Source organism: Medicago truncatula, chromosome 7 (genome assembly GCF_003473485.1).
Source record: "Medicago truncatula cultivar Jemalong A17 chromosome 7, MtrunA17r5.0-ANR, whole genome shotgun sequence".
NCBI classification, from domain to species: Eukaryota; Viridiplantae; Streptophyta; class Magnoliopsida; order Fabales; family Fabaceae; genus Medicago; species Medicago truncatula.
In genome coordinates this window covers 4,865,423-4,892,563 of record NC_053048.1, presented here as the reverse complement: position 1 = coordinate 4,892,563, position 27,141 = coordinate 4,865,423, and the positions used below count along the sequence as shown (strand labels likewise).

Here is a 27,141-nt window from a genome sequence, read left to right as displayed (position 1 = left end):
AGTTTACTCCTGTATTTTTTTTCCTTCAAAAATGGCCCATTGTTTTTGGCCCATTTTTTTCAAGCCCAAATGAAAACATATTTACTTTCTAGCTTTACAACACGTTTCAACTTACTGAAGTGAAACATTTCATATCATTTTCTTTGAGTTTTCAAGAACAGGGGAGCGAATGAAACATTAGGTTTCCAAAGATGAAGATATAAATGAGAATGATGTTATGGAACTTTAGAAGATTGACCTTTCGAAGAAATTACCTAGTTTGTTTTTTGGATAGTTTTATTCTCAAGTTTATAAACTTGTGAAACTTTCTTTTTGGGATGGGTAGACTTTAGAGACTTATGAAACCTATGCTTTTGTGTGTTAATTTTTCTATTTTGATACTAAGTTAAGCATACCACTTTTTTATGGTGGTTTGGTTTACTTTGCATATATAAGTCTATATTTTTCACTATTGATCTTTTTACAGTATTATATTAGCTTACATATGTATGCATATAATAAATTGTATAAAATTTCAATTTTAGGTAAACTCGTACGAGTTTACGATTCGAGTTTACGAGTCGAGTTTACCTAGCTAAAACGAGTTGAGGTAAACTCTCGAGTTGCAAAACCTTGTGTGTAAGTTTTCTTATCCGCTGTTGATCCAAATTTTCATAGTTGGATATTATATTTGGTTGTAAGAAAGAAAGCTAGATCTGTTTATTATTTGTTCTCCATTATAACATCACTTTCTCTCCTTCGTGTTGAATTATACAAACCGTTTAATTTACTTTCTTCGTTTAAAATGAATTTTCCTTTTCTATATTAAACTTCTGCACATACTTTTTGTGTGAATAACACATACTCAAATAGAAACATATTTTTGAGTAGATTTTTCTACGCTCAAGTGTACTCCTACCACTCATTCGTTTAAATCTCCCTAATCCCTATCAAAGGAAAGTTTGACGATTTCAAAGTTGTGACTAATTTCGTGGCCACTGCCTATTGATGTTGTTTCTTAGTGATTTCCCTATCTGCTAATACGTTTTAGAAAATAATTCCCTATTTGATGGCTACAATTTAATTATTTGAAATTCGAATTTAGGATATGATACATTATACCATATATTTTTATCTCTATCTTTCATTTACAATTTTCATCTAATCCATAACATGGACTTAAAAAATAATACACCAACACAAGCACGTGTTATTTTGTTTAAATTAAACTATCGCATTGGCTAATAACAAATCTTTGTGAGAATAGACCATCATTTTTTTTTATAGAAAGAATTGTTCATCTTTAATGGAGTCTCTCATTCCAATTACATTTTCGTCATCCATAAAGTTCGAATCCAAAACTTTGCTTAAGAATTCTAATCCAATTCCACTATACCAAAATAATTTAGATAGGACTTCTGGATCACTTTCTTTTCCTTTATAATATATATTTGCTAATATCCAATCCTAATAATATATATTTGCTTATAAAAAAAATTAAAAAATATTCTTTCGTATGGTTTTGAATTATAAAACAGAAATGAAAGTTTTCCTAGAAAAATGTTACATGAACACCTTTTATTCATACACTCAATTGTACACCCCATATATTATGGATATTTTGGTAAGTTCATCTCACAACCATACTTTATCTTCTATTTGTGTGGGGTCTAGGTTACCACGTGTCAGAATCTTGTATGGATGTAAAGGGTGTATTGTCACGTAGGGTGGTACATGTATCACCACTCTGTTTTCCTATCTCAAAGGAGATCATTTGACCATTTCAAAGTAATGGATTTGTTGATCACTCTCAAGTGTTGTTTTATGGGAATTTCCTTTCCTACCTCTCAATGTATCTAATCTAATAATAATAAATAAATGCAACTTCTACGTACCATTCAAATTAATGTATCTTCTTCACTCTCTTCTCACACAGCTATGGCAAACTCCATAAACAAAAACATTTACACAAAAATCAGCATACTATCCCTCTTTTTGCTACTTTTCCCTTTAGTTGCTAACTCATACAACCCTGATTACAATTTAGCCATCAATTGTGGCTCCTTAACCGACAATACTGCCTTAGATAAACGAATTTGGGTTGGTGATAATATTAATAACAAAAATCTCTTTACTTTCATTGAACCAAAAACCACAAACCCATCTTTTAATGTACAAGCTAATTCCCTCTCAAATATCCAAGTTCCATACACACACGCACGTGTTTCTCTCTCAAATTTCACATACTCATTTTCTAGCATCACTAATTCCACTGTTTTTCTTCGTCTTCATTTTTACCCTACATCTTATCAAAACTTTGAACCTTCCAGTGCAATTTTCTCTGTCAAAGTGAACGACCTTACCCTTCTTAAAAACTTCAACCCTTTGCTTTGGCTCTATTTTGATGACGAAAAAATCACCAAAGAATATTGCATACAAATCAAACCAAATGAAAAGTTAAACATAACTTTCATTCCTAACAGCATAAACCAATCAAATCCTTGTTATGCTTTTATTAACGGGATCGAAGTTGTGTCAATGCCTTCTTTTCTCTATTACACAAACCTCAATGACCCAAATTACTATTTGAAACCAGTTGACTCAGAGTACACGGAATACCGAATTCATAAAGACAAAGCTTTGGAGATGGTTTATAGAGTCAACGTTGGTCAAAATCAAGTTCCACCAAGTGATGATACAGGTATGTTTCGCAATTGGGGCAATGATTTTCCTCTTTACTTGGAGAAAGAGTACCCATCTAGTGTATCAAGTGACTTTACACATAACCTAACATATAAAAACAATGTCATTCCAAATTACATTGCACCAGAAGTTGTGTACTTAACTGCAAGAAGTTACGGAATGTATGAGACAAAGGATTATAATGTAACTTGGAACTTTGAAGTTGATTCTGCTTTTACTTATATGGTAAGGTTACATTTTTGTGAGTTTGATTGGCATATCAACTATAAAGGTGATAGAGTCTTTCAGATATTCATAGATAACACTTTGGTTGAAGAAAAGGCGGATGTGATAGGGTGGAGTGGTGCTCGTATGGTTCCTGTTCATAAGGATTATGTTGTTTCTATGGAGGGATTAATCTCTCAAATTGAAAGAGTTTATCTTTCAATCAAGCTTCAACGATTACCACAACCCATGCCTACAGTATATCGTGATGTTATTCTTAATGGAATCGAGATTTTCAAAATTAGTGATAAATATAACAATCTCGCTGGTTTGAATCCCAACAAACACATTATACTATCATCTCAAAAACAAAAGTCCAAGAAGTCAACTGTAGTCATAGTTGGAGTTTCATCTCTCTTGCTCACATTTCTTGCTGTGGGAATAATAGTTCTAGTTAGAAGGACAAAGAGATTTGAATCTCCTATTAAAATGATAGAAAGTTTATGGAAAACAAAGAATGAAGGTTCGTCAACTTTACCATCCTATTTGTGCCGCTACTTTACAATCGCAGAGATCAGAGCAGCCACAAAAAACTTCGATGATGAAAACATTATCGGTGTTGGGGGTTTGGGAATGTGTACAAAGGTTTCATTGATGGATCCACACCCGTTGCGATAAAACGCCTCAGGTCGGGCTCTCAACAAGGTGCAAATGAGTTCATGAACGAGATCGAGTTGCTCTCCCAGCTTCGCCACATTCACTTGGTATCCCTTGTGGGATATTGCAACGACAAGACAGAGATGATTCTGGTCTATGAGTTCATGCAGCACGGTACTCTCTGCGAGTATCTTTATGGTTCTAATAACCAACCCCTACCATGGAAGCAGAGGCTTGAAATTCTTTTGGGTGCAGCTAGAGGGCTGAATTATCTTCATACTGAGGTTAAAAACAAGATAATACATCGTGACGTAAAGAGCACCAACATATTGTTGGATGAGAAATGGATAGCTAAGGTTTCTGATTTTGGGTTATCAAAGGTGGGACCGACAGGTATATCGACTACCCACGTCAGCACAATTGTTAAGGGAAGCTTGGGGTATTTAGATCCTGAGTACTATATGTTCCAAAGGCTTACTCTTAAATCAGACGTGTACTCATTCGGTGTGGTGCTTCTTGAGGTGTTGTGTGCTAGGCCACCTTTGGTTCGCGATTTGGATAAGAATACAGCTAGTCTAGTTTGTTGGTTCAAAAGATGCTACGAAGAAGGTGTGGCGATTGAACAAATGGTGGATCCATTCCTAAGAGATTCCATCACGGGCGAGTGTTTTGAATATTTTTGCAAGTTGGCGTTAAGTTGTTTGCATGATGATGGAATTCAACGACCCTCAATGAGTCAAGTGGTTGGGGGTTTAGAGTTTGCGTTGCAATTAGTGGTGAGTGAGGAAGATTGCAACGTTGGTACGACCCAAAAAGAGATGACATGCATAAAAGGCCTACGGTTCTCGCAATCTATGAGTGATGAAGGGAGTGGTATGCATTTCGCAAGATCCCAGACTTTTAAGGAGGGCACGATCTCAACGAGCCCACGTACAAAAGAACATCTTTTCTCTGAGATTGGGAATAAAAAAACACGATCGTATTCATGTCAAAACTTCAAAGTTTATATTTAGCGGTTAACATAGAACACCACTTATATATGTATAGCGTAATGTAATATCAAAACTAAATAATTTTAGCACTTGGTGAAAAGATGTTTGTTATCATGGTTTTTGGGTGCCAAGCCATTAATTGGACTTGAACCTTTTGACCGTTGATATCTCTCTTTTTTCTTGGGAAGGGTAAAAGGAGAAAAACCCTTAAAAAGTTCTAGATTCGGGGGTCGTTTTCGCTAAGGGAAGGTGTTAGGCACCCGGAGCGATTATGGTATTCCATAAGAACCGCTCTCCTAAGTTTATTTCTACGCTTTAGTTTTATTGCTTATTTGTAAAAAAGAAGGTGTGATTAGTTAAGAATGGGGGTGAGAAGAAGTAGAATTTGATTTTATTTCGGCTTGGATGAGTTTTGACTCATTGCCTACGTACCCTTTTAAGGGATCAAAACCGTTCGTAGTTCATTCTCAAAAATGGCTTTTTGTTTTTGTTGGTTGATTTTAAGTTTGAAAAGAGGTTTTGAAGAATAGAGATGAGAGGCCTCAAGGGCATGAGATTTAAAAAAAGTGAGGTGGAATTAGCTTTTTCAAAATGAAGTCCAAGTATAGTTAAAATTTATTAGAAATTTTACTTAAGAAAATAAAAGGGAAATAAGGAGTTTTGACTCCTATCTTATTTTCAAAAAGGTTTTCAAGTGAGGTTATTTGCATGTTTTGGAAAAAGTTGGATTTTCTCTAAGTGTTTAAACCTAAGCATTCATCTAACCATGCAATCCTAGCTATACATCTACACATGCAATTCTAGGCATACATCTAGGGTGAGTGTGTGCGTGCCGGTGCGTCATAGTGTCCATAGTCCATATTACAAAAATTGCCTAAATACATTCTATGGCCCCTTTGCCAAGCTACAAACCAATGATAACAAATTACACCACTAAGTGAACTAAAACTTACAAAAATAAATGCTAAGCTAAAGAAAGTGGAGGGAATGCTAAATGAGATGCATGAAACATGGAAATAAACTTGTTAGTGAAATAAAGCATAAAGAGTAGCAAGAGGCAAAAACGCATAATATGCCACAAAGATAGTAATAAAATGGTAATAAAACCTAAAATTTTGATATGAAACCTAAGGCATTTGTAGCTTCTAATTCTCATGCTATAGCAAGTTTGAAATAGTTTCTTTTATCTCAAGCTATAATCATAGGATCATTAGAAACAAGCAAGCTTAGTTTCATACCAATTTTGAGATAGAATTAGCATTTTATTATTTTCTAGAATATGCATACATTGCTCATACAATCAAGGTTTCATGAATCAATCTAAAACAGCAAAATCAACATAGGATTGTAGGCATGAGCACCTCACATTAACATATCAAATGGCCTTTATCACATATTCACAAATCAATGATAAAATTGACAAAAAACAATCATAAGAAATAATCCAAGAAAGAATTAAAATGCCATGGATTAATCATACAAGAATTTTGCCAATTCCAACATTCAAAAATACCATAAAACATCAAGAAAATATCAAGAAGTAAGCATGGATTTTCTAGGAAATTTATCAAGATTTTTAATCAAAACATTGGTTCAAATAGCAAAGAGATAGGGTACAAATAGCAGGAAAATAGGCAAAAACGTGAAAGAGAACTCAGGCCCAAAACAAAACCCAAAACAGACTGGACCTGGATCATCCAAAGGCCTCAGAGGCATTGGATTGATCCAGATTCAGATCTGACGGTTCAAAACGCGCAGCGCATGGTAACGTAGATCAAGCATATGGTAATAACGCATCACAACCGTTCAAAGGAGAAAACCCTAGATCCTACGGTTCAAGATGAAAAACGAAATAAACCGGACCGGTTCAAGCGTCTATATAAGGACGTGGATACCGGTCCAGTCCATTTCTTTCATCTCTTTCTCTCTCTAAGTTTCCCTCTTTCTAGAACCTCACCGCCGGTGAGGATGAAGCTACGGCGGAGACCTTGAAGGTCCGCCGGAAACTTCATCTTCTCCGGCGAGCCTATGAACTCCGGTGACCTAAAATTTCCAGAATTTCAAATTTTCTTCACCAATCAATTCGTCCTTTAACCCTAAACACGAATCCAACAATTGTTTTTTCAAATACAGCTTGAAATGATGTAGATCTGACAAAATTTCGTACGGTTTGGAAACTGATTTTTTTTTGATTTTTGAAAGAAAACGTTTAGATCGTTTGAAGGTCTACATCGTTTCGTTGTTCACTGCTTTTCTAGTACTTGTTCCTGCTTTCAAAACTTTGATCCTTACGGATCTAAGTTTTGGTGTTTACGGTTATAGTTTTTTTTTGAATTCTGGAAATTTCAGATCTGTTTGCTTGCGTGATTTTTACAGGTTTAAACTATGATATTATTTTAAGAAGAGATTCTGAGTTTTACCTAAGGTTTTGGTTGAAACCTTTAATGGAGGAAATTTTTGGAAATCTTGATTCTGTTCTTGCTGGTTTTTGATTCTTTTGCTTGTTCTTTGGACCGAAAATAAATCGGTGATTCTTCTTTTCTCACTGATTCCGTTTCTTCATCTTCTTCGCCGGTTTAGAACTTTGCTTCTTTCTCTGTGATCAACGCTTGAGCTTGCTTCAATGCGAGCTCGCGTTTGGAATTGCAGAGAAACGATCAATTCAATGATGAAGATTCCACAGAATCTCTGAGAATTGATCCAAAAATTGTTGCTTCTGACGAATTTTGATTTCTGGAAAACGGTTAGGGTTTGTGATTGTTCAGTGTTCTTGATGATTCTGAGAAATTTTCTGTTTCTGATCTAACTGAATGGAGAGAGAGAATCTGATTGTGTTTGTTGAGTTGGCGTGTGATTAATGGCTTTTTTTTTTTGACTTGTACAGTAAATGCGCCTTTTATAGGCTGCCATGTGTGCATTGGGACCAATGGAATAGTGACATCTGGACCTGTATGAAAGAGGCACGGCTTTGGACTTAAAATGGACTTTGGACTTTTCTGCAAAAACAAAAACTTTAAGGACTGAACTGCAAATAACCCAAAAAGGACTGAAATGTAAAAAAAAACAAATTCTGGACTGACACGCAATTTTGGACCTCTTTGGGGACCAAAATGTAAAATAAAAATAAAATTGGAATAAAATTGGCAACCTGACAAAACGTAAAGTGAAACTAAAATAAAATTGACAAAACGGACTAAAACGAACCAATGACCTAAATGAGGTACTTCAAAGTAACCTCTCTATGCCAAAATTTTGTGTGAAATGACCAAAATGCCCCTGGGGCTAAAAATGACCTAAACAGATTCAAATTGACTTGACACTGACTCAGACGCAAATTTGAAATGAATTTTAACAAGGTTTACTGATGAAATGTTTAAAAATAATCTGAAAAGACTCAGAGACAGTCACAAGGATGAAAATGGGTCCCACTGCAGGAAATGACCAAAATACCCTTCTGTATGACTTTTTGCAAATTTTGAAATAAACTGTAGAAAAAGCAATGTAATGATTCAGAGACACTTTTGAATGACTTACAAGACAAGGAAAGACATTTCGAAAGGTTTTATGCAAGAAAAAAAACATAGGTAAAGTTGTGATTGAAAACACTGCGTAGCAGAGACAATTTGAACTGTACAGTTGAAATTTGATAATTGACAAAGTTTGAAATGAAATTGGGCCCAGTATTTTTAGGTCCAAAAACAGGGTATAACAGCTGCCCCTATTTAAGTTTCTTTGTCTGGAGAGTCAAGAGACGGAGTCTTTGGCTTGACAGGACGAAGATACTTAAATATTAGCATTTGCACTGTGTTTGGACGTAAAAATACGCCTACCCATTTTCAAATAATATGCATGCCATGCATCATTTGGATTATGAATGCAAGACCTCATGGGGATTGGAATTAACAAAATATGTCGTATCCATTGCGGGATTGGTAGACATTGACAAAGATAGTGAATAGCAGAGTAACGGGAAACTAGAAACAAGTTGGACAGCTACAAGCTGTTCTTGGATTCAAACTAGCCACTTGACCGGGGATGAAACAAACAGACAACTGCGAGCTGCTCTTATGGATTCGAACTGGTCACTTCACAGGGGATAGAGGTTACTGGACAAACATGAGTTGTTCTTATGGATTCGAACTGGTAACTCACTTGGGGATATTGGAAAGTGCGAGTTGTTCTTATGGATTCGAACTGGTGACCCGACTGGGAAAAAGAGAAAATTGGCAAGTACGAGTTGTTCTTACGGATTCGAACTGGTGACTCGACTGAAAACATGTAAAATTGGCAGGTACGAGTTGTTCTTAAGGATTCGAACTGGTGACTCGACTGAAAACATGTAAAATTGGCAGGTACGAGTTGTTCTTAAGGATTCGAACTGGTTACTCGACTGAAAGCAAGGCAAATAGACAGGTGCGAGCTTGTTCTCGGGTGCGAACTGGTTACTCCACCGGACAGAAACAGATAGACAGGTACAAGCTGCTCTTGGATTGAGCTAGTCACTTGACCAAACGGAAACATATTGACAGGTACAAGCTGCTCTTGGATTGAGCTGGGCACTCGACCGATAACATAAGCAAATTGATAGGTACAAGCTGTTCTTGGACTTGAACTAGCCACTTGACCAAACAGAAACATATTCACTGGGGATTGGTTTTTTTTTTGACAAAATATAGATTGAGATTGACTTGACGTCGATTTGAATTGAAAGGCAGAAATTGACCGATATTATTGGCTCACAAGGTTTTGACAGAGAACCTGACATGAGTATCGAATTGGGACTGATGTTGACATTGGAAATGCAATATGCACGGATGATATAACAGTTTCATTAAATGCATGGGCACGTAATATGCATGATTATGCATGTATGAATGCTTGTAATGCATGACTGTTGGCAGTTTGTGGGCACGACTTCACGGGGAAGACAAGACATTAGAGTATTGGGCACGTAGTGGCTCGTGCTATATTACACATTCTTGGAAATCCTCTTTGGAGATGACGTCGTTGGGAGACGTATCGGAACCATGGCCGAGGACCGGTAGCTATGCAACTTGTTGGAGATAGAATCTTGGAAGACCCGACTGGGGAAAACGCCGTTGTGCTGGGCATTTCAGTGCTGGGTATGTTGTAGACATTGCATCTGTGGTCAATGCTTTTTGCATGTTATATTCTCATTTTCATTTTTGCATCTCATTTTTGCCTGGATCGCCCTTTCGGGTTTTCGATCCACCGGGGAGATAAATTTTTATTGCCCCATTTTTGCCTGAACTGCCTTTTCAGGTTGTCAATCCAGCGGGGTGCTCATTTTTGCCTAAGTCGCCCTTTCGGGTCTTCAACTTAGCGAGCTCATTTGTTTTCATGCATTTTTGTTCTGTTTTTTCATTCTTGCCATTGACCACAGACTATCCTGGAGGAGAACCTGCTTGTAACATATATTGAAATAGACATTAACATACTCTCGCTCATGCATGTTTCATTTGATTGTACCCTGTTGCTCAGGTTTGCTTTTCAAAATAAACAAAAAGTTTTCAATTTTCAAAAATGTTTGTTTCAAGCATTGTCATTATCAAAATGGAAGGAAAATGTTTTGTATATAGCTTTGAAAGTAGAAGAAAATAGAGTTTTCAAACAAAAGCAAAGGCTCAACTTGATGTATAAGAGTGGTGGTCAGCCAAAGGCATGACTCCACGGATTCACAAAGCTTGGAAAATGGTAATTTTATTGGTTGGTGGTACATTGAACACGGTAACCACTACAGTTCCTGGAAATTTTGAATTCACAAGCACAGAAACTTCTGATGAAGATGTTCATTAACAGCAGCAGATGCCCCAAGGGGGACGGTGGTTGGTCAGATATGGTTACTTGCCTTTTGTTTCAATCTCATTTTTGCATGAACCGCCCTTCCGGGTTTTCGGCTCATCGAGACGCTCATTCTTGCCTGAGTTGCGTGCAATCTCAGCGAGCTTTTCCATATTTGTTTTTTTGTCCCTTATTTTTGCCTGGACCGCCCTTTCGGGTTTTCGATCCACCGGGAAGCGCATTTTTGCCTAGGCCGCCCTTTCGGGTTTTCGACCTACCACGCTGTTCTTTTCATATTTCTAGGCAAAGTATTTCTTGACTATATCGGCATTCACTGGATTTGGAAGTTCTACACCATCCATGTGTGTAAGGATTAAAGCACCACCGGAGAAGGCCTTCTTGACAACATAAGGACCTTCATAGTTAGGCGTCCACTTGCCCCTTGGGTCGGGTTGCTGGCTTATCCTCCTTTTCAATACAAGTTCTCCTACCTTGAATTCTCGAGGATGGACTTTCTTGTCAAAAGCAGTCTTCATTCTTGCTTGATATGACTGTCCACGAGCCATGGCATCCATACGTTTTTCCTCAATCAAATTCAACTGATCATACCGGCTTTGGCACCATTCAGCCTCGGATAACTTTGCTTCCATAATCACACGGAGAGACGGGATCTCCACTTCCAAAGGAAGAACTGCTTCCATACCATATACAAGAGAGAAAGGGGTTGCCCCTGTTGAACTGCGCACAGTAGTACGGTAGCCATGCAGAGCATAGGGTAACATCTCATGCCAGTCCTTGTAAGTGGTTACCATCTTCTGGACAATTCTCTTGATATTCTTGTTGGCGGCCTCAACTGCACCATTCATCTGAGGTCTATAAGGAGAAGAGTTATGATGCTCAATTTTGAATTCTTCACAAAGAGCTTGCACCACGTTGTTGTTCAGGTTGGTACCATTGTCGGTAATAATCTTGCTGGGAACACCATATCGACAGATGATGTTGTTCTTGATAAACTTAGCTACCACTTGCTTGGTCACATTGGTATAAGACGCTGCTTCAACCCACTTGGTGAAGTAGTCAATTGCCACTAAGATGAAACGATGACCATTTGAAGCCTTCGGTTCAATTCTTCCAATCATGTCGATGCCCCACATTGAGAACGGCCATGGGGACGAAATAACATTGAGAGCGTGCGGAGGCACATGAATCTTATCAGCATAGATTTGACATTTGTGGCATTTTCTGGCGTGCTGGTAGCAATCATGCTCCATGGCCATCCAGTAGTAACCTGCCCGTAACAACTTCCTCGACATAGTATGCCCTGTAGCATGGGTCCCGAAGGTACCGTCATGTACATCATGCATTAACTGCTCCGCTTCATGTTCATCAACACATCTTAACAATACCATGTCATAGTTTCTCTTGTACAGAATATCTCCATCTAACAGGAATCTACTGGCCAATCTTCTCAAGGTCTTCTTGTCTTGTTTGGAAGCACCCGGCGGATACTCACGGCTCAGCAAGAACTGTTTGATGTCGTAGTACCAGGGTTTATAGTCAACCACATTTTCACCAGCCTGATCGATCACATCCCCAATAGCAAACACATGAGAAGGTCTTTCAAGGCGTTGCACTTTGATTACTGGCACATCATTCCAATGGTTTACTCGAAACATGGAGGATAGAGTAGCAAGAGCATCAGCCATTTGGTTCTCATCACGAGGAATATGGTGCAGCTCAACCTTTGTAAAATATGTCAGAAGACGTCTCGCATAATCACGATAAGGAATCAGTTTAGCATGGTGGGTCTCCCATTCACCCTTTATCTGATTGATGACGAGCGCGGAATCTCCATAGATGTCGAGGTGTTTGATTCTCATGTCAATGGCTTCCTCGATCCCGAAAATACATGCTTCATACTCAGCCATATTGTTGGTACATTCGAACAAAATTCGGGCGGTAAAAGGGATGTGATGCCCCTGCGGGGATACAATGACTGCCCCAATTCCTTTACCATAAGCATTGACAGCACCATCAAAGACTAAACCCCACCTGCTATTGGGATCTGGACCTTCATTAATCAACGGTTCTTCGCAGTCTTTTGATTTCAAATACATGATTTCTTCATCGGGGAAGTCGAATTCAATTGGTTGATAATCATCAAGAGGTTGGTAAGCAAGATGATCGGCAAGAATGCTACCTTTGATTGCCTTTTGAGTTTTGAACACAATATCATATTCAGACAAAAGCATCTGCCAGCGTGCAATCTTTCCAGTAACAACAGCTTTCTCAAAGATATACTTTATCGGATCCATTCTGGATATCAACCAAGTTGTATGATTCACCAAATAATGACGCAGGCGTTTGGCAGCCCAAGCTAGAGCACAACAAGTCTTCTCAAGCATTGTATACCGAGTTTCGCAGTCGGTGAACTTCTTGCTCAGATAGTAGATAGCATGTTCTTTCTTTCCAGTTTCATCTTGTTGACCAAGTACACATCCCATGGATTCATCAAATACTGCCAAATACATGATCAAAGGCCTTCCTTCCACGGGTGGGACAAGGATAGGTGGTTCCAGCAGGTAATTCTTGATGCTATCAAAAGCTTCTTGGCATTCATCATTCCATACAATAGGCCGATTCTTGCTCAAGCAGTCGAGTGATCTCATATGGTATATCACCATCCTCTTCATCTTCGGCTTCATACACAGGGAATTCAAAATTTGGAGGAACTGTAGGATTACTGTGTTCAACGGGTTTATTATGGTTCAAACTGCATAGAATGGTTGAATGATTTTAGAAAATGGTTTTTTTTTTCTTTTATGCAGTTCTTTGAAATTGATAAGAAAAATAAAGATGTTTTGGTTTTTTCTGGTATTACCATTATTTCCAAGAAAAAAGAAAAAAAAGAAAATCACTAAAAAATAAAAGTCGTGAAAGAAACGACGATTTTTGTTAATAACGGCGATGCCGAAACAAACACGCCCTTCCAGAAATATCACTTTCGCTTCGGGCAGAGCGAGAGGATGGTTATTTTGAAAAACAAAACACTTAAGCAACAAGACACATTATTCGGAAACATGCATGATTGAATGAATGTTGATGGCATCACAATTTCTCGCAATGCCTCCTGGTATAACAAACATAGGCCTAGGACTACATCCAGTCGCCTCTTCAGTAATTGCATTGATAAACTCAGCACTGTAGAAGGTTCCTGTGGAGACTCCTGAAGTTGGGGAATATCCGAGACCCTCTTTATGCTTATTCTCAAGGAGTTGTATTAACTTGCCCCAGCCAGCAGCTTGTCCTTCTTGGATGTCATTGACAGTCTGATAATTGTCGTTCATCAGTTTCTGGATGTCATTCTGAACAACGTAGCAACCCCAAGGATTATGGAAGCATTCTGGGCAACTGGCATGATCATGGTCAAACAGAGAGGCTTGGCATAACTCGATGTGTAGTGGCACCAGAGGAGTTGCAACGTTACAAACGTCCGATCTGGGAGCTTCCTCATATACCTCAATCATGTTTACAGCAGCGTGATTCGGAAGAGGATTGTCGAAGACATGAGGGACGTTATTCTCAAAGGTCAATTTTCCTTGGTCTATGAGTTTTTTTACAATGTACCTCAATGCGTAGCATCCTTCGACATCATGACCCATAGCACCTTGATGGAAATCACACTTGAGGTCCGAACGGAACTTGGGAGGCGATGGATCAGGTGGAGGCTTGCCCTGTCTGGTTGTGCAGTGCCCTTTGAGAAGTAGAGTCGGGAGTAATTCAGCATATAACATTGGTATCAGAGGAAAGGTAGGTCTAGCCTGTTGCTGCTGTCGTTGTTGAGCTAGAGGCTGTTGTTGCATTCGCTGGACGACGGCATTAACGGGTACCTGAGGTTGACCCGATGGCAAAGGATACTGATGATAGAATGGTGGAAAGAAGGGATGCTGAGAGTATTGCGCATACGTGTACGACGGAGGTAGCTGAGCAGCATTGATGTCCATGACCTGGAACGTGATCAGAAAGGTTTCGGGACAGATAGTTATTGGCAGATCTATCTCCCTAAGAATGTTCTTACGGGATCCGTCGAAGGCTTTAACCAGAAAGGTGCTCATTCCCAAGGGAGTTCCCCGATAGCTCAATCGATCCAGAGTGGCCGTTGTCTGAGGCAAGGTGGTATTGACAGAGACATGGTTCTTCCCAGGAATCTGGCCATTATTGACAGTACCAGAAACGCCAGCTGCAGTACTGGGAGTGAAGAACGGTGGAAGCCCATACGGAAACCCAGCTGTCATAGCAAAGCGAGCGTCTGCAGATGTGGTTGGGAGCACGCTTGTAGTCACCGGTGCAGCTGTGGCTATAGGGATAGCCGTAGCTGATTGTTCTTGAGCGGCTAGCAGAGCAGTCATGACATCATTAGCTTTAGCCAATTCCTCCCTTAGAGTGGCTAACTCGGTACGGAGCTGAGCGTTCTCTTCTTCCATAGCCTTTTTCCTTCTTCTGTACTCTCTGGTTCGATCGATTCTATCAGGTTCGTAGACCTTCTGAGCACGAGCCACTTTTCAAACTGTGGCAGAGGAACCAGGAAGTAGTGAGCAATTGGAAGCCTTTGTGACCGATGTATGATGCATATGATGCATGATATGCAGATGCAAATGCAAAAACGACTCTTTTTAATGTCATCGAAGGACTTTTTAAACAAATTCGAAACATTGTAAACACTGTTAAACAAGCAAAATAAGGTTTTACAATGGTAAACTTATGAATACAAGTTCACACCTGCGGTGTCTTACAATGTTTCGATCTGTCTAAAAAAATCTTCGATGTATGCGTGAAAAAAAACTTATGCATGAATGCATGTATGCATGGTTGTTTTGTTTAGTTACAAAGAACAAGGTGGGTTGAGATTCAAAGTAACAGGGCCATGGATGGACACGGCGTCCGGTGAACTAAGGCTTTGGATAGTAGTAACCAAGGTTCTAACACAGTTCCCAAACTGCAACCTCTCTCACATATATCATGGTAGTACAGGACGACACCCGTTCCATGATTATTTGTGAGAAGGTCTAGTTTGAGTGTAGTATCGCGTGACGACTAAAGTTTGAGACAACACTCAATTTAGCCACCGCACTACGTCCTAAAAAGGCTAGGATGGGTTTGGTAACTACGGTTCATAGCTTCGTCGAACAATTGAAAGTGAAGTGCCTAAGCATGACAACACACGCCGACAATATCACCTTCAAAATGCCTCAGCTATGTGAGATTGATCGCATAATCCAATACACGAGGCAACCCCCGGATCGAATTGTCGATTATATCTCTACCTAAACATAAGTTCACTCAGCCCGGGTATAGGACTTTTGATATTCTCACCCCACACGTCAAATGAAAGTAAACAAGTATTCACATATGTAAGCAATAAAACAAAGCGTAAATATAAACTAAGGAAAACTAGGCGCGACCCGCTAAAAAGAATCCCCAGTGAAGTCGCCATTTCTGTTATCATGGTTTTTGGGTGCCAAGCCATTAATTGGACTTGAACCTTTTGACCGTTGATATCTCTCTTTTTTCTTGGGAAGGGTAAAAGGAGAAAAACCCTTAAAAAGTTCTAGATTCGGGGGTCGTTTTCGCTAAGGGAAGGTGTTAGGCACCCGGAGCGATTATGGTATTCCATAAGAACCGCTCTCCTAAGTTTATTTCTACGCTTTAGTTTTATTGCTTATTTGTAAAAAAGAAGGTGTGATTAGTTAAGAATGGGGGTGAGAAGAAGTAGAATTTGATTTTATTTCGGCTTGGATGAGTTTTGACTCATTGCCTACGTACCCTTTTAAGGGATCAAAACCGTTCGTAGTTCATTCTCAAAAATGGCTTTTTGTTTTTGTTGGTTGATTTTAAGTTTGAAAAGAGGTTTTGAAGAATAGAGATGAGAGGCCTCAAGGGCATGAGATTTAAAAAAAGTGAGGTGGAATTAGCTTTTTCAAAATGAAGTCCAAGTATAGTTAAAATTTATTAGAAATTTTACTTAAGAAAATAAAAGGGAAATAAGGAGTTTTGACTCCTATCTTATTTTCAAAAAGGTTTTCAAGTGAGGTTATTTGCATGTTTTGGAAAAAGTTGGATTTTCTCTAAGTGTTTAAACCTAAGCATTCATCTAACCATGCAATCCTAGCTATACATCTACACATGCAATCCTAGGCATACATCTAGGGTGAGTGTGTGCGCGCCGGTGCGTCATAGTGTCCATAGTCCATATTACAAAAATTGCCTAAATACATTCTATGGCCCCTTTGCCAAGCTACAAACCAATGATAACAAATTACACCACTAAGTGAACTAAAACTTACAAAAATAAATGCTAAGCTAAAGAAAGTGGAGGGAATGCTAAATGAGATGCATGAAACATGGAAATAAACTTGTTAGTGAAATAAAGCATAAAGAGTAGCAAGAGGCAAAAACGCATAATATGCCACAAAGATAGTAATAAAATGGTAATAAAACCTAAAATTTTGATATGAAACCTAAGGCATTTGTAGCTTCTAATTCTCATGCTATAGCAAGTTTGAAATAGTTTCTTTTATCTCAAGCTATAATCATAGGATCATTAGAAACAAGCAAGCTTAGTTTCATACCAATTTTGAGATAGAATTAGCATTTTATTATTTTCTAGAATATGCATACATTGCTCATACAATCAAGGTTTCATGAATCAATCTAAAACAGCAAAATCAACATAGGATTGTAGGCATGAGCACCTCACATTAACATATCAAATGGCCTTTATCACATATTCACAAATCAATGATAAAATTGACAAAAAACAATCATAAGAAATAATCCAAGAAAGAATTAAAATGCCATGGATTAATCATACAAGAATTTTGCCAATTCCAACATTCAAAAATACCATAAAACATCAAGAAAATATCAAGAAGTAAGCATGGATTTTCTAGGAAATTTATCAAGATTTTTAATCAAAACATTGGTTCAAATAGCAAAGAGATAGGGTACAAATAGCAGGAAAATAGGCAAAAACGTGAAAGAGAACTCAGGCCCAAAACAAAACCCAAAACAGACTGGACCTGGATCATCCAAAGGCCTCAGAGGCATTGGATTGATCCAGATTCAGATCTGACGGTTCAAAACGCGCAGCGCATGGTAACGTAGATCAAGCATATGGTAATAACGCATCACAACCGTTCAAAGGAGAAAACCCTAGATCCTACGGTTCAAGATGAAAAACGAAATAAATCGGACCGGTTCAAGCGTCTATATAAGGACGTGGATACCGGTCCAGTCCATTTCTTTCATCTCTTTCTCTCTCTAAGTTTCCCTCTCTCTAGAACCTCACCGCCGGTGAGGATGAAGCTACGGCGGAGACCTTGAAGGTCCGCCGGAAACTTCATCTTCTCCGGCGAGCCTATGAACTCCGGTGACCTAAAATTTCCAGAATTTCAAAATTTCTTCACCAATCAATTCGTCCTTTAACCCTAAACACGAATCCAACAATTGTTTTTTCAAATACAGCTTGAAATGATGTAGATCTGACAAAATTTCGTACGGTTTGGAAACTGATTTTTTTTTTATTTTTGAAAGAAAACGTTTAGATCGTTTGAAGGTCTACATCGTTTCGTTGTTCACTGCTTTTCTAGTACTTGTTCCTGCTTTCAAAACTTTGATCCTTACGGATCTAAGTTTTGGTGTTTACGGTTATAGTTTTTTTTTGAATTCTGGAAATTTCAGATCTGTTTGCTTGCGTGATTTTTACAGGTTTAAACTATGATATTATTTTAAGAAGAGATTCTGAGTTTTACCTAAGGTTTTGGTTGAAACCTTTAATGGAGGAAATTTTTGGAAATCTTGATTCTGTTCTTGCTGGTTTTTGATTCTTTTGCTTGTTCTTTGGACCGAAAATAAATCGGTGATTCTTCTTTTCTCACTGATTCCGTTTCTTCATCTTCTTCGCCGGTTTAGAACTTTGCTTCTTTCTCTGTGATCAACGCTTGAGCTTGCTTCAATGCGAGCTCGCGTTTGGAATTGCAGAGAAACGATCAATTCAATGATGAAGATTCCACAGAATCTCTGAGAATTGATCCAAAAATTGTTGCTTCTGACGAATTTTGATTTCTGGAAAACGGTTAGGGTTTGTGATTGTTCAGTGTTCTTGATGATTCTGAGAAATTTTCTGTTTCTGATCTAACTGAATGGAGAGAGAGAATCTGATTGTGTTTGTTGAGTTGGCGTGTGATTAATGGCTTTTTTTTTTTGACTTGTACAGTAAATGCGCCTTTTATAGGCTGCCATGTGTGCATTGGGACCAATGGAATAGTGACATCTGGACCTGTATGAAAGAGGCACGGCTTTGGACTTAAAATGGACTTTGGACTTTTCTGCAAAAACAAAAACTTTAAGGACTGAACTGCAAATAACCCAAAAAGGACTGAAATGTAAAAAAAAACAAATTCTGGACTGACACGCAATTTTGGACCTCTTTGGGGACCAAAATGTAAAATAAAAATAAAATTGGAATAAAATTGGCAACCTGACAAAACGTAAAGTGAAACTAAAATAAAATTGACAAAACGGACTAAAACGAACCAATGACCTAAATGAGGTACTTCAAAGTAACCTCTCTATGCCAAAATTTTGTGTGAAATGACCAAAATGCCCCTGGGGCTAAAAATGACCTAAACAGATTCAAATTGACTTGACACTGACTCAGACGCAAATTTGAAATGAATTTTAACAAGGTTTACTGATGAAATGTTTAAAAATAATCTGAAAAGACTCAGAGACAGTCACAAGGATGAAAATGGGTCCCACTGCAGGAAATGACCAAAATACCCTTCTGTATGACTTTTTGCAAATTTTGAAATAAACTGTAGAAAAAGCAATGTAATGATTCAGAGACACTTTTGAATGACTTACAAGACAAGGAAAGACATTTCGAAAGGTTTTATGCAAGAAAAAAAACATAGGTAAAGTTGTGATTGAAAACACTGCGTAGCAGAGACAATTTGAACTGTACAGTTGAAATTTGATAATTGACAAAGTTTGAAATGAAATTGGGCCCAGTATTTTTAGGTCCAAAAACAGGGTATAACAATGTTGTTTGATCATATCTTGGATTTTCTTATTTTTGAAAGAATCTTGAATTTTCTAGTAAGTTAGGCCTTCATATGTTTGGTTAATTGAATTTATTATGATGATTTGATTATAGTTTTAAAAGAATTGGTATCTATTTTAGTATATGGCACGGAGACTTTTACAACTATAAACTAATAAACAAATAAAATTTGCAGATCCGATACAGTTGGAGTATTATAATTGAATAGTGAAGTTATATATATATGATCCATTTAATAAAGAATGATAGATAAACGATTTAAATTTTGGTTAAGATAGATACACATATTTAATGTCTTGTAACACTCGTTAGTAACCAACAATTGTTGACCTAGGTGATCAAGGGTTTGATCATAGGCTCTTATGAATAGAAAAATCCAGCGGCAATGGGAGAACTCAACTTATACGCGTCCCAGAAATTCTACAATAGAGATTAATCACCGGTGGTGGAAACTTCGTATTGATAGAATGATAATAAAAAAAACAAGAATAATCTCCCGTGAATTGAATCTATAAAAAAAATAGAATGATTTTGGTAAACAAAATTAATTTATACTTAGTATATTTCTGTAATCAAGTCAATGGTCGTCAATCAAGGCCAGTCCTTTAAATTTGGATATTGGGCGAATCAAGAGAGTGGTGCCGCTATAAAAACAAAATCCATAAAAATAGATAAAATTAAAAGAAATGAACGGAAAGACTATTAAACATTTCATATGACATTATGCAAGAAAAATACAAATATGAATCTTTGAAATGTGAACCAATTGGCTATAAGATAGACATGTTTATCAAAACAACATACAAGGATCGTAATTAAATGTTTGTATCATCACAACATAAAGTATTATAAAGAGACCTCTTTCTATAATCTTTGCCAAAAAAATGGAGAGCATCCTTTTGAGATTTAACATCAATTTCAATTTGTTTCTTTCTTTCCCGTTTTAGATGACCAGACAAGGGTTTTCTAGGCAACATTCCAAGCAATCAAAGAGATGAAACAATAGTACCTGGATGCTGATTTTTAACTTCAACTTAAATTCTAATCAATTTGTTCCAAAAGTCTTCAAGCACTAAATCAAACTTGTTGTTCCTGAAAAGTGAAAATCATAAAATTAACATCTTCTAAATAAATGAACTTGTTGATTCATGAAAAGTGAAAATGTGTATGACTATTATTGAATAATAAATAAATTGTTTGGTAATTGCAATTGGCACCTACTCATATTTTATGAAGTTATGATCAATGACATACCACACTTATGTTTTTGGCATTTATTTGTTCTTGTGTTAACAGTAGGAAAATTGAGGCGGAGAAATATTTTTTGTTTAAAAATTGAGATGGAGAGATTAAATTAAACACAGAGGATGAGAGTTAGAAAGAATATAGACTCATAAACTAGATAAATTATTGTGACTTTAGAGTGTTAATATGAAAAGGCAAAAAAATCTAACTCTTTATTATTGATAACATTCCATATCATTATTTAAATTTTAGTTCCTCAATTTGACTATTCATTTGCTTTTAGTTGCTAAAATTATGAATGTAATTAATATTTTTTGGTACATGTAATGAACTGATTTTATTCTATATTTCATTTAATCACGTCATTTGTTAGTTTTGAGTTCCTAGTGCCCCTATAATTCCATTAGCAACTAGCATTTAACATTTTTTTATGGGAGTATATATACATATATTTAGGTAGTAAAAAAAAATAAAATTGATGCCCTGGACTACCGCCTCTCGGCCCGTGCTCAGGGCCACCCCTGTTGTCAACTAGCTAACTAGTGACAAAATAGTCAATTTGTAGTTTTTTTCTTATTATGTATAGTGATGGCACCATATTTTTAATTTATTGTGGCATTATTTATTCAAAGACTTCCTAAGGTCTTCATCAAGTCTTCGTCTCCTCGTGGTATCCCACTATTGCATGTTATTATATAGATGACTTCTAGCAGGCATAGCATATTATGTATATTTATTATATTATGTGGATATGAATATTGCAGGATCAATATCAAAAACCATTGATCTATCTCACCCGTATCAAGTATTGTTGTGATTACAATTTCCGACCTCGTGAGCATTTGTCATGGATATCATAGTTTTTTTGGCTAACAAGAACCAAAAGGATCAAATAGAAACATATTTTTGAGTAGATTTTTCTACGCTCAAGTGCCTATTGATGTTGTTTCTTAGTGATTTCCCTATCTTCTAATACGTTTTACAAAATAATTCTTTATTCGATGGCTACAATTTTATTATTTGAAATTCAAATTTAGGATATCATACATTATACCATATATTTTTATCTCTATTTTTCATTTAAAAATTTCATCTAATCGTCCCTAAAAAATAAATTATTTAATCCATTATGGATTTAAAAACTAATACACCAAAATAACCACATTTATTCTTTGTTTAAATCAAACTATATGTGAAGTGTCTATCGGCTATCGCATTTGCTAATAACAAATCTTTGCGAGAATTGACTATCATTTCTTTATAGAAAGAAAGAATTGTTCATCTTTAATGGAGTCTCTCATTTCAATTACATTATTGTCATCCATTAAGTTCGAATCCAAAACTTTGCTTAAGAATTCTAATCCAATTCCACTCATACCAAATTATTTAGGTAAACACCATTTGATTGTCATTTTGATGTTGAAAGTTCAAACATTATTTTCCCATCCAATATACACGTTTCCCCCTCAATAAATGCAACTTCTTGCATGGCAAACTTCAACAAAAATTCTTTAGCTATGGCCAACCTCCTAAAGAACATAGTTCCTAGTAAAATCACCCTACTGTCTAGTAATTTGTTTCTCCTTCATCTTTTGTTGTTCCCTCTAGAGGTTAACAGCTTGTATGATATTTTAGCAGTGAATTGTGGCCACTTCAACGATACTATCTTTGAAAATCGAACATGGGTTGGGGACAGGGATAACACCAAATTATTCTCTATCATTGAACCACAAACCGAACTCCCGTCTTTCAAAGCCAAAGCTAATCCTAACTCTGATGCTGTTAAGCGAATTCCCTTCGCCTCTGCACGTATTTCTTTTTCGAATTTCACATTCTCCTTTTCTTCCATCACCAATGGCCCTATTTTTCTTCGCCTCTATTTTTATCCAACATCGTATTCGTATCAACACATTGAAACCTCCAACGCCCTCTTCACAGTCAAAGTAGGAACCAACCTTACCCTTCTCAAAGACTTTAATCCCTCGCTTTGGCTTTCAAACGATAGCAAGACAATCACCAAAGAATATTGCATACAAATTGCTCCAAATGAGAAGCTAAACATAACTTTCATTCCCAAAAATACAAACACAAACCAATTAAATGGTTTAGCTTTCATCAACGGAATTGAGATTGTGTCTATGCCTTCTTTTCTCTATTACACTAATCTCAGTGACACGAACTACCATTTAAAGATACTTGATTTTGACAGCGGTGAATACCAGATTCTTAACAACAAAGCTATGGAAACAGTTTATAGAGTCAACGCTGGTGAAAATCAAGTTCCACCAAATTATGATACAGGTATGTTTCGCAATTGGGACAATGATTTTCCTCGTTACTTGGAGAAAGAATATCCACTTAGTGTATCAAGTTATTTTGGACATCATCTAAACTATTTAAACAATACCATTTCAAATTACACTGCACCAGAAGCTGTTTACTTAACTGCGAGAAGTTATGGAATGGATGCAACAAAGGATTACAATGTAACTTGGAATTTTGAAGTTGATTCTTCTTTTACTTATATGGTAAGATTACATTTTTGTGAGTTTGAAATGACGATAAGAGATCAAGGTGATAGAGTCTTTCAGATTTTCATAGCTAACATTCTAGCTGAGGAAAAAGCTGATGTGATAAGGTGGAGTGGTGCTCGTATGGTTCCTACTCATAAGGATTATGTTGTGCTTATGTACTCTCAAGAAGGAAGCTCTCAAATTGAAAGAGTTAATCTTTCAATCAAGCTTCGACGAGCACCAGAAACTATACACACAATATATCGTGATGTCCTGCTGAATGGAATTGAGATTTTCAAAATAAGTGATAAAACTAATCTTGCAGGGCAAATTTCAAAATTCATTGGTCTATCTCCCCGGCATCAAGAATTTTCAACCCAGTCGTCAAAAAAAATTAAGATCACCACAGCTTTTGTTGTTGTTATTGCAATTTCAGGCCTCACGCTAACAATTGTTGTGGGTATCACTATTTTTTGGCTAAGGAGAAGGTTACACAATGCCATGGCAGATAATTCGTGTAAGACAAAGAACATAGAGTTATTATCTCTGCAGCCGCATTTGTGTCGCTACTTTACAATCGCGGAGATCAAAGCAGCCACAAACAACTTTGACAATGATTTCATCATCGGATTTGGAGGGTTTGGGAACGTGTACAAAGGTTGTGTCGATGGATCCACACCTGTTGCGATAAAACGCCTCAAATCAGGCTCTCAACAAGGTGCCAACGAGTTCATGAACGAAATCGAGTTGCTCTCCCAGCTTCGCCACATTCACTTGGTGTCCCTTGTAGGATATTGCAATGACAACACAGAGATGATTCTGGTTTATGAGTTCATGCAGCACGGTACTCTCTGCGAGTATCTGTATGGTTCCAATAATCAGCCCCTACCATGGAAGCAGAGGCTTGAGATCCTATTGGGTGCAGCGAGAGGGCTGAATTATCTTCATTCTGAGGTGAAGCACAAGATAATACATCGTGACGTAAAGAGCACCAACATACTGTTGGATGAGAAATGGGTAGCTAAGGTTTCTGATTTCGGGTTATCCAAGGTGGGACCTACAGGAATAACGACTACCCATGTCAGCACGATGGTGAAGGGGAGCCTTGGATATTTGGATCCCGAATACTATATGCTCCAAAGGCTAACTCTAAAATCTGACGTGTACTCGTTTGGTGTGGTGCTTCTTGAGGTGTTGTGTGCTAGACCACCTTTGGTTCGTGATTTGGATAAGAATACAGCTAGTCTAGTTTGTTGGTTTCAAAAATGCCATAATGAAGGTGTGGCGATTGAACAAATAGTCGATCCATTCTTAAGGGATTCTATCACAGTTGAGTGCTTGAAATATTATTGCAAGTTGGCGTTAAGTTGCTTGCATGATGATGGGACTCAACGACCCTCAATGAGTCAAGTGGTTGGGGGTTTAGAGTTTGCATTGCAATTGGTAGTGAGTGAAGAAGATAGCCAATTTGGTATGACCCAAAAAGATAGGACATATATGAGTGATGAATGGAGTGACCTGCATTTTATGAGATCGCACACCTACAAGGAGAGCACAGTCTCAGCGAGGCTAGGTACTCGAGAACAGCCTTTCTCTGGGATTGGGAATCAAAGAACACGGTCGTATTCATGCCAAAACTTCAAAATTTATATTTAGCGGTTACATGGAACACTCTTTTATACATGCAAGTATAGTGTAAACATGTATAATGTAAAACGAAATAATTTTTGCACAGCATAAAAGATGTTGTTTGATCATATCTTGAAATTTTTTAGTGCCAACTATGTTTTATTTTTTAGTGACTATATAAGTGCTCATGTTTCTGTTACTTCTCATAAAAATTAAAATAAATAATAAAAACAGAAAAACAAAAAAGGTTTCTGTAACTTAACAACACACATTTGAGCTTTTCTTTACTCTAATACTTGAAAATTTTCCCCTATTATAATTTTTAAAACCACCACCGGAGGCATTCCCAAATAGCAACATAATCATGAATGACCATCAATCATAAAGAGAATAGGCCAAAACAAAACACAGCATCTCAGCTTTCTTCAACTGTAAAGCACAATAATTGTACAAAATATTGATATTATTTGAGTGACATGCAAAAATATTGTGAAAAACATCCTAAAAATACAACATTCGATTTCTTCCTTGCAACTTGCCAATGCGTTATCCTTATCTTTTCTGTTGCCATAGGATTTACTTATTAGTGGCAAGTTTTTCTCTAATCAATAAGGGTTACTTGTAATTTTTGGGTCCTGCTAACCGGTGCCCCTAAGGCACTGGTTAAGCATACCATAAAAGGGAATTATTACCATAAAAGTAAACTGTTTCTGACTTTATTATAAATTAATTAAACAATTTCAATGTATTAACTACTATATAATTTCCTTTTTCATATCCTTAACCGGTGCCCCAGGGGCATCGGTTAGCATTTCCCTTTTATTAATCATCAAACTTTGGCCTTTTTTACATGTAACACTAGCAATATAACAAGTTTTTTTTGCAAGAAATGCCTGTTATGAGTTGAGGGCATGAAACACCAATACAAACATGAACACCAGACACAACACTAATACTGATCTGCTGACATTGATAATAATTTGAAAAATATAAATAATTGAATGTAACCAACCACGTGTGTCTCTCTTATGTCAGAATATAACATGTGTCGGACACTGAACACGTCTTCAATTTGAAGTGTCGGTGCTACATTTAGGTGGAAGATACAATACAAGCTAGTTTTCCTAATTCGAACTCCAAAAAAAGAAGGGGAAGAAGGAAACCTGTAACTTGCACACAATACTCATTCATGATAAAGGAACTATACATTAAAATTTCATTTTAGTGAAGCTTTAGCGTGAATGAAGCTTCACAAACAATTTAGGTAATGAATTTTTTCTCAAAGTATTGTTGAGATTTCTACCAATAACTTATGAAGAGCTTGAGGCTTTGAGAAGAAAGGAGAATGATCAGCGCCCTTTAAATGGAAAACCTTCTCTGGAGGGCTTGCATTTATCATGTTTTCTTGCAGTGCAGTAGGTATGGCATTGTCTTCAAGAGTTTTTATATAAAACCGCCTCACTGTTCTATATTTCGCGTCTGAAAGGGAAAGTTTCTCTAAAACTGGTGCGAATGGTACTGACCTCATCGAAACAGATGCTAATGCAACATCCTGTATTTAAAGAACAATGAACAAACAAGGAGGGTTAGGGAAAACTGATATAAGCACTGTCTCAAAGTATTACAAAAGGAAGAAACAATTGAATGTTTAGATTCCAAATCACATATTATTGCATTATGCAGTAATCAGTATATTTACAAATGCAGACCCAAAACTAGAGTGGGTACTTGGTGGGTTAGGGAAACATCTAACATAAAAGACTTCATCGCATAGTACACTATATCTTATTGTTATTATCCAGAAGCGATATTATTTTCCTCAGGGAGCATGTCGCATATGTGTCATCTTAATGAGTGAATAGGAAAATTAGTCCTCAAAGCTTTAAACATCGGTCAAAATAGACCTTAAATTTTGTGAATTGGCAAATACATCCATGAAATTGTAAGGTGTCGCTGAAAATGGTCCCTCTATTAACTTTTACCGTTAGGGACTATGACATGGCACATTAACCAAGTATGTGGTACCTCCACATTGATCTTACATCAATAGCAACACACCAGAGACTAATATGCCTACAAAAATTAGGTCTCTCGTGGACTAATTGGCCAGTAAATAGTCGATGCACAATTGTAATTATTGGCAAATTTGTCACTGATGTGGCCTAAATTTCATAGTGAAATTAATCCCTAATGAGTTGGTATTGATGTGGGATCAATGTGTTATGTATATGTCCAGGTAATTTGCAATAATAGAAGTATATAACGTTTGTAAAATTCAAGTTTATACCAACTA

General features: G+C 37.1%; 3 protein-coding genes across 4 annotated transcripts in view; 2 read left to right on the top strand and 1 right to left on the bottom strand.

Moving 5' to 3' along the window:
* Positions 1-27,141, bottom strand: part of LOC25497554 (putative methylesterase 11, chloroplastic) — a 55,875-nt gene that overhangs the window by 24,589 nt on the left and 4,145 nt on the right. Inside the window, exon 5 of one of the 2 annotated variants that reach the window (XM_013592168.3) lies at positions 25,782-26,400. The exons of the other annotated variant lie outside the window; for it this stretch is intronic. Within the exon in view, the coding sequence (XP_013447622.1) occupies positions 26,128-26,400 (273 nt within the window). The 3' untranslated portion in view covers positions 25,782-26,127. Of the gene's footprint in view, positions 1-25,781; positions 26,401-27,141 lie in introns of those variants that run through there. 2 annotated transcript variants of the gene reach the window in all.
* LOC25497556 (receptor-like protein kinase FERONIA) lies at positions 1,895-4,639 on the top strand. Its single transcript, XM_024770264.2, is given in 2 exon segments — positions 1,895-3,505; positions 3,508-4,639. Coding segments are annotated over 2 exon segments (2,637 nt in total). The 5' UTR covers positions 1,895-1,917; the 3' UTR covers positions 4,557-4,639.
* LOC25497555 (receptor-like protein kinase FERONIA) lies at positions 22,090-24,976 on the top strand. Its single transcript, XM_013592169.3, has one exon. The coding sequence runs from the start codon at positions 22,194-22,196 to the stop codon at positions 24,873-24,875; it is 2,682 nt and encodes an 893-aa protein (XP_013447623.2). The 5' UTR covers positions 22,090-22,193; the 3' UTR covers positions 24,876-24,976.